General features: G+C 34.1%; 1 protein-coding gene across 1 annotated transcript in view; it reads left to right on the top strand.

The window, feature by feature from the left end:
* Window positions 1-651: 651 nt before the first annotated feature.
* LOC117174688 (protein trachealess) overlaps window positions 652-8,866 on the top strand; it is an 83,208-nt gene continuing 74,993 nt past the window's right edge. Inside the window, exon 1 of the mRNA XM_033363987.1 lies at window positions 652-1,081. Within this exon, the coding sequence (XP_033219878.1) occupies window positions 948-1,081 (134 nt within the window). The 5' untranslated portion in view covers window positions 652-947. The remainder of the gene's footprint in view (window positions 1,082-8,866) is intronic.

Genomic DNA, 8,866 nt, shown 5'->3' with positions numbered 1-8,866 from the left:
GTAAATACCTCCTAAACCACGATCGAAAAAGTTGTACCTTTTCTTCTGGAATGACATACATAAAGTCCTTCAAGTTCATCCACTTACTCAACAATTGTTAAATAAAAAAATACTCTCTCAGTATCATAAAACCTACAAAACTCGTAACATAAAAAAGCAGAATTGCCCAAACTTCTTAATTAACTCATCGCCCAAACTTAAAGGTTAAGGGCTATCATCACTAACAGTTCCCCTCGCCAAAGCGATACACGTGGTTCCCGGAGACTTGGGTCTACCTCGTGGTAGCGGCGTTGCGTAGGCGTATCGAAAATTGTGTTTACAATCAGACGACCGTCTCGTGTCGAATGGGTGGAGCCTTTCTCTTCGGCGGCAAAGTGGTAGCACTGCCAACACCGGAACATACGGACAGGTGCGGTGACGGGAGCTGCTCCCGACTAGGTTGCGTGCACAAGAGGCGGTCACGTGACCGTTCTCGTGAGTCGCTGATTAGCCAACCGCACCCATGGGCGGACCCTGTTCAAGGTCACGCCCATTCCTCGGCGCGCGCTCCCGGCTTTCCTCGTTCACGCTCCTCACGCTGATTCTCCAAAGCCCGAAACTCGCGGTACAGTCCCGTCTAGTCTCTCGTGTGTTTCAGGACGATCCGCGAGTTGCGTTCCTTTCAACCTGCGTCACGGAAGTGCAGGTCAATCCTGGAAAATTACTCGCGTCACGCTTGCGCATTACTTAACGCTCTCGTGCAGTGTTTAACGCGTTTGTGCACTTAAGGCGCTTGCGCATTGTTTTGTTATATTTCGGGTAACTGTGGCAGAATGTTCCGGCAGGATGTTTCGGTACCACGATTTCTGTGTGTTGAGACACAATGACGTGAAGTGACGATTTGTGTGGACGGTGCGTGAGGACAGCAGGTGTTTTTTAACCTAGGAAGTGGTGATCAGAAGAGGAAGATGTTGCCCTATCAGATGGCCATGGACTACGGGGGTTTCCAGCGACAAAGCCCCGTTGGAGTTGGACCGGTCGGTGGTCCTCATCAAGGGACCGCCGGGGCGCTCAACATCAACCCCGCTTTCACGCACTCCTGGTTCGTACCGGCGGACCTCTGTGTCCCGTACAAACAGAGTCAGGGTCCTCTCCTCGAGCCAGGGCATGTTGTTTCTCTTATACTTATTTCTCTAATTATTTACGCTTATGTCTACTATCGGCTTCACAAACTCGGGAACCTCTGGAAAGTTTTGAAAAGCTTGATAAAAATTTCATTCTAAAAACGAAAAAACATCTTGTCAATCCTCATTTCATTATGCATGAGTACAATATCATCCGAGGCTTCTTTTATGCTTTATAGCTTCCTCGACTTCGGTGTGTCGTGTTTGGTGAAGAATGCACAAAACCTTTGAAAAAAATCGACCTTGGGCAAATTCAATTGTTGGTTTCTAAACACAGTTATTTCTATGAATAAGATCCTATCGAAAATTAATCTTTCTCCTTATAAAGTTTACGAGATGTCTATATTTTAACGTGTCAGTTACAATTGTGGAAAAACAAGTAAAAACGAATTTGCAATTATTTATAAAGTTAACTATTTTCACAAACCTACAATTGAATTTTTTATGAAATACACTAATCCTAAGTATAGAGCGTTGAATTAGCATTAGCATGAAAGTCATCTTCCTCAAAAAATATCGAAATAACTCACGATTGGATTGTGATGATATGCGTAATTGAATGAGGATTGACAAGATGTTTTCTCATTTTTTAACGCTTTTTTTTATTGAGTTATTTTCTATAATTTGTATAGAGGAACCATGATTTATAAAACCGATACTAAGTACATGCTTCTACTGACTAGTACTTATTAGTTTTCTAGCTTTTATTTTAGATAGGTCTCTTAGAGATTTTTGTGGGTTTCCTTAGTCCTGGTTGAAAATTCTTATTAAAACTGTTATAATTAAGGAATGAGCAAACAAAATACGATAAATTGATGCAAGATGATTACTAAAAAATTAGACACCATGCTTTATTTGAAAGATACTAGATATAGAAGAAAAATTTAAATATGATCAAGAAGAAAACATCCAACTGGTTATCTAATATCATTGAATTATTGAAAGGTAAACATTTTTTGTTTTTAAGAAATGGTTTTATCATGTTTCATTTGCTTGATTCTCAACTATGAGAAAATTCTTAGACTTGGTTTACGAATAATTATTTTGCAACATGAGCTCTGGTCATGAATTTTAAGTGAAATATCCCAAATTTGTTAAACCATTCAGAACTTATTTATCATTGAATTTCTGGGTATGTCTCTAGTTGAGTATGGGATATTCTACTGTCTCGGAATATAGAATAAAAAAAACTATTTACTCAACTAAATCTCTTCTAATGAAATGCTTCATACAATTTTCAAATCTTGAACCTTTAAAATCAGCAACTATCCTATCTCACTTACAAAGTAAAGGTTATAGGTTTTTTTAAACCATCCAAGAAGAAAAAACTCGGTATTTATAATTATTTAAAAACTTTGAGACCACTTGATACATCTTGAAAAAGCAGTAATTATATCCCTATTATTTAATATGTTTTAAATCGTACTATCTCTAATACATTAATCACGTGAATTAAAATAGTTTTATAAAAGTGGATAATGTCCTAAGAATAACAGACCGTGTGACCATATTCATGATAAATCTCTATTAATCACAGTGATCGGTATCTATAGAGACAGAGTGTGAAATCCCCATAATTTTCTACTTACAAGATACAAGAAGATTAACTTTTTTATCGCCGATGGCATATTGAAGTACGGAGTCACGCAAAACACAAATGCTCTTCAAGAGGGGGTTCGGATATTAATTTCCCTATGAATTAAAAGCGTGTAAACTTTCAATTTGAATATATAATTTCCTAAATTTGTGTATTGATGTAATAACTTTTTCCTGTATCGCTTTTGCGTCATTCATATTGAAATATCAAGTTCTGGATTTTTCTATGTTGGAAACCATTTGCAAATTCCTTATCATCTGATCTTGGATGCACTTTTTTATTTTGTTTTGACTTTCTAATTCAAAAAAAGTAAATTTCTTTCGCACCGGTACCCTCTGTTAACAAGCGACAAAAAACCTGCCGCCAAACGGCAATGATTTGATCTCTCGCAGCGCTTTAGGAATATTTTTTTTAGTTGGTTTTATTTCTCCAAAATGCTTATAAACTCCTTATTCTATATTTTGCTCAAAATTTCGGAAACAAAAAAAATTCCTTCTTGAAATTTGTTTTCGTCTTCCTTGAATAGTAAGATTTTAATTTCATAGTATCTATTATCGAAACAAAAATAAAAACAAGGACACACACCGTCTAGTTTTGTTCAAATGTACCAACATCCAAAGAAAAATACTTAAATATAACCTAAAAATTTTCAAATATTCTCTATCATCTAATGATTTTTTATAGCCGATAGCAATTTTGGGGGAAAGTACTAACATAATATTACAAAAGTTTCTTTAAGATTGTGAATAATATTCTTTTTAAACTAATGTTCTCGGTAATGAGTGTAGAATAGAGAAAAAATCTGTCATATTTTGATTTTATTTAATTCCTTCATGCGGAATGTAAATTCTGAAAATTTAATTCTCACCAATTCAACTCTGCCTCTCTAGAATTAAAATTATTTAAATTCACACATTTACATAGATTTCTTTGTTGCATTTTTTAAGACGTTTAAATAAATTATGAAAATATAAATAAATATAAATTTGAATATTTTTCGAATTTGTATGTTATAAAAAGATTTAATAATGAAAAATAGGTTAAATAAATGCTTTCGTTAAATTTTACTAAGTCGATTGAGAGGAATAGGATTTGCACTTGTCTGTTCCCGTTGGAGGATTTTTAGACCGAGGAAAAATCGCGTATTCATAGGAATACAAATTCTTAATCTTTCTGAATTCAACGCTTATTGGGTTCTTTTTCTTAAAATCACCAATTTCCTGTAAAAATTGCGAGCATAACCTAAAACTGTTAAAAAATTGCAAATCTTCTTTGAAATCTACACCGATTTCTAGTCAAAACAAAAGCAGAACCTAACGCTGTTAAAAAGAATTCATTTACTTCGTAATCAAATAAAAAACATAAATTGTTGAAAGGTTATACATCTTTTTTTAAATATATTATTTATTTTCGCTGTAAAACGGCAACATAACCTAAAAATTTTAAAAAGATGTGAATTTTCTTTAAAGTATAAAATGTTCAAGCTTGTAAATTTGATTATTTTTAACCAAAAAATCATTGGATTTAAATCCAACGATTTTTTGTTTGAAAATACAAATTTCAGGTGAAACACCCATATAAGCTGAACATGTTAAAAATGTTAGAAATGTAATTATTTTCCGAAATTTCTAAAATTATCATAAGATTTCAAATCTTATTCCAATTATAATGTTTTTTGTTTTAAAATGCCAATTTTCCATATGAAACACCAATGTAACCTAAAATTTATTGAAAAATTATTGATTTTCTTTAACATCTAATGATTGTTTAATGCAAATTTTAATTTTCGACGAAAAACATTAACATAATCCGAAATTGACAAGCTTGTAAATTTTAATATTTTTGTTCTAAACGCTAACATAATCTCAAAATGTTCCAAAATCATGAAACTCTAAAATCGGTTCATTTTCGTTTTAAAATGTAAATTTCCGGTAAAAAAATTCTAAAAACAGAAACACGTAAATTACTAAAAAAAATTAATCATTGACATCTAATAATTTTTTATTAGAAATACTAATTTCCGGTGTAAGACGCTAACATAACCTGAAATTGTTCAAAATTTATTATGTTGATGAATTTTGTTTAAAAATGCTAATTTCGGGTGAAAATTTTAATAATACTTTTAATGAAATTTTGTTGCATACGCATTTTCATAAATAATAAGTCTTTCCGAAACTTTATGATTTTACATTAAAATCTTCTGTTCAAATTACTAATTTTTATGTATTTACGTGCATAATATTTTAAACCATTTATATGATAATTTGAAGATTTTAATTTAACCACGCAAGGGTATTTAAAAGTATAAATGTTTCTCAATTTGCTTCAGGTTCTCTATGATTTTTCTCATTTTAGTCCGACGGATAGTTACCATTTCTTAAGTGAATTGTGCAAAATCATGTCCCGAGCAATTTTACCTTGTTCATGTATATTTATACCTTAAAAAAACTTTTTGAATTTGGAAGGCATTCCCTTGTGATTATATAGAAAAAAATCCATTTTCCGATTAAATTATGCATGATACAGAAGAAACAACGTTATTAAAAATAATTTATCTAAAAAAGATTTAAACATTTTTTAAAGTTAATTTTTTAATAAGACGCATGGTTTTTATTTTGATCTTAACATTTTTTATTAAAAATAGAGAAGTTCTATTTTCCGGTGAAACTGCAAGATGAGAAAAAATGTAGCTAAGCAAATTTATTTATCTCCGAAAGATCTACAAATATTCTGCATACTGTTTTTTACTAAGACCCACAGTTTTTATTTTAACCGCAACATTTTTTATCAAAAAAAGGAAGTTCCATTTTCCGGTCAAACAATGCAAAATAAAAAAAAAATTTTGTTTTTCATAAAAATACGTACAAGAAATTTAATGATTCTCTAAAATTTCCAAAATTGTCTAAAAATTCTAATTCTAAATTTTATTTAATACTAACATTACATACATAAAACATTAACATAGCCTAATTAAAAAAAATGAGTCTTCTTTGAAATATAATGATTGTTTAATACATATTTCAATTTTCAAAGCAAACGCTAACATAATCCGAAATTAGAAAGCTTGAAAACTTATTATTTAAAAAAAAATCATTGGAATTAAAAAAAAATGTTAATAAAAAATTATTTTCATAACAACAATTTCTGGTAAAAAAATGCTAACAAAACCGAAAAACTTAAGTTGCTACAAATCCAGTCCATATCCATTTTCTGACACGTAATGCTGGTTGTATATTAAATTTTCAAAGTTTTAAAAAGATATAAAACAGCTTCAAGCAATGAAAAGCCAATCAGGTTTTCAAAAACGATTTAAAGATTTTCGAGACATTCAGCACTTTTTTTTGATAGGATGAGAATGCCAACTAGATAAGGACTATCAGAGTTGACCAATCTCATATAATCTTTATCCAGTTGTGATGCTCATGTCTTCCTTTGTAAAGCTTCATCAATAATCGATTTTCTATATAAAGTTATGTATCATTTTCACTATCTTTTCTTTTTTCTATAAAAGTGGGTGTTGAACGTGTAACAACGGCACTGAATTTTTTTCTCCAAAGAGGCGTTGTTGATAAAATATTGAAAGTTTCTGTGGTCAGGGAATACAGTGGACGAGAGAGGAGACCTGCATGACAGGGTAAGGTCCCTCGGGAGCTCTGTCACAACGAGTGGATAATGGGGTTGGCGACAGTAGAATAGAAGGTGTGAGGAGTGTAAGGGGTGGTCGAACGATGGTGCAGATGAGTACGTCACGCTACGGCAGTAAACCCGATATGCGATCACAGGATCGCTGACGCTGACGGGGCAACCCGGGGAGCAGTCAACACCTCCATCCACCTCTTCCATCTCCATTTCGAACCATCGTTACCACCTCGCATTACTCCTCTAACTTCTTTGTCAATCAGCCTTATTGCTTTTGTCATAAAAAACTAACAAGATTCCCCATGTGACGAATCGACTCTTCACACCAAAGACTCCCAAAACCCATAGTCAGAGTTCCCACAGACATTAAAATAATAGCTTCCGATCATAAAAATAAAAATGCTAAATCCTAGTCACCAGAGGCTTTGATTACAATCATTAGATCCGACTTCCCAGAATATGATAATCCCATAAAGATCCGAAACTAGAAGAAGAGGAAAACATCTTATGAATGAATAGCTCTTATCTCCCGTACATCTACCAACAGGTAACGTACGATCCCGAACCTGCTGATTTTCATTCAAGGCGCGACCAATGCGTAGTGAATACATTTTACGACTCCGCACCCGTTTCATTCATATTTTGATGTGCCATTTAAAAACAGGGCGCATTTGAACTACTTGGGTCAAATGTTGTAAAATGTTGTTATAGGTTTCCCTAACGACTATCGACGTAGCGGGATCGTTGACCGACGGGTTTTCGAGTTGGACGAAGTAGGAGTGTGTTGCGGCCTCACGTTCCCGGAAGTTGAGTCGCGAGAATGTCCGGATACGAACCATCGGACGTGAGACCCCCACCAGGGGTCCATCTCTCCTACAGGTCGCCGTCGACCCGCGACGGACCTGCAGTTGGGCCTTTTGGTTATTGCAAAGCCCGGAGATTTTGGGCTCCACGTTCACCAAAAGTTCTCAGGCTCGGCCTCCACTTGGTCACATCGGGAAGCCCATCACGTAGACTTTACCTCCCTTATCTCCCTGTCATCGCAACTGCCCTCTGTCCCCCTTTACCTTCGGTTCCTCCTTTTCGTTTCCTCTACCTCGACCTCTTCTTCGTCTTCATCTCCAAGTTGCAGTCCGCTTGGTCACGATTTACGTCCACCGGATGGTTTGATAGGAATATGGGATAGGAGTCATAATCTGGCTCTCTCTGCCCACGAATTTACCGCCATTTCGTTCGCAGCTTTCCTCGAAAAATATGTCCCTATAGTTTGTCCAGTAGTATCTTCAAGATCTACCGGAAGTCTTAATGGGTTATACGCAGCGGATTTGTTAACCAGTTGTCCATAAGCAAACAGTAGCTACTTCTCACCTCGTTGAACGAGTTCGGGATTATGTATTCATCGTGAGTGGCTGACAGAATCATAGACGTTGCGTAAAGATACTTGACTTGTGAAACCACAAGCGTTTGCGAAAGAGTATTTTATATCTGTTTGGTCATCTTGGACACACCAAATCAGAGCGTGTTCATTAATCTTTTGGGACTGGCGCCTGGTTCAGGTTTTGGAATATGGTAACTGTTTTAAGGAAATATCAAATGATCAGGGTCGCACTGGCGTGGGACTGAGTCAGTGCAGTCTCTGATGGGTCGGAAGAGCCACTATAAACAATGAAATCTTGTAAATCTGATTTAAATCCGTTAAATCTTGCACAAGAAAAGTTGATTCTATTTTTGTTGCTTCTCTTTGTTGCTATGCATATTTTCAACTGATTTTGATAGGGCAGTTTATAACCATATATGTTGACATTTCAGGTAAAGTGTAACCTGAGCTTTACATTTGGAAGGAATAACTTTTACTTCTCACCTGCAGGTGATATGATTTTGATGATCTTATCTTAAAATAAAGATGAATAAGACATTTTATTATGACAATTAGCTCACAACTGACATTAAAAATTTTTTTGTTTTGAATGTAATTCTTAAATTCAGGACAATAATAAGACTTAATTTGAGCCTTTTTTTGTAAAGTTTCGATGTAAATTTTTTTGGACTGATTTTGTTAGATCTAAAAAAACCTGAATATTTGACTCAAAACAAGCTTAACTTTTATTCTTTGTATGAAATGCCTTCGTATCCCTTGAGATATTACAAAAATGATAACTTTATATCTGTAAAATTCAATGAAGTTCCATAAAAATACTTGAAACCCCCATGAAATTCCATAAAATCTGATGTTTTCTGAAATTCTGAAAAATTTATTTGAAAATCTTGAGGGCTTTTAAAATCCCTTTAAACCCTTAAAGTTTCTATAAAATCCCATAAAACCTTATAAATTTTTCAGATTAAAAATATTAGGTTATGACTAATCTTTTAACCCTTAAACGGCCAAAACGCCACTACCGGTACACTGCTTTTCAAGGGCCAATAACTAAAACTATTCGACACTAGAAAAAATTGAGACACATATATT

Source organism: Belonocnema kinseyi, chromosome 6 (assembly GCF_010883055.1).
Source record: "Belonocnema kinseyi isolate 2016_QV_RU_SX_M_011 chromosome 6, B_treatae_v1, whole genome shotgun sequence".
Lineage (NCBI taxonomy): Eukaryota > Metazoa > Arthropoda > Insecta > Hymenoptera > Cynipidae > Belonocnema > Belonocnema kinseyi.
Note: the sequence above shows the minus strand (reverse complement) of the source record. Positions and strands in the feature narration are given on the sequence as shown.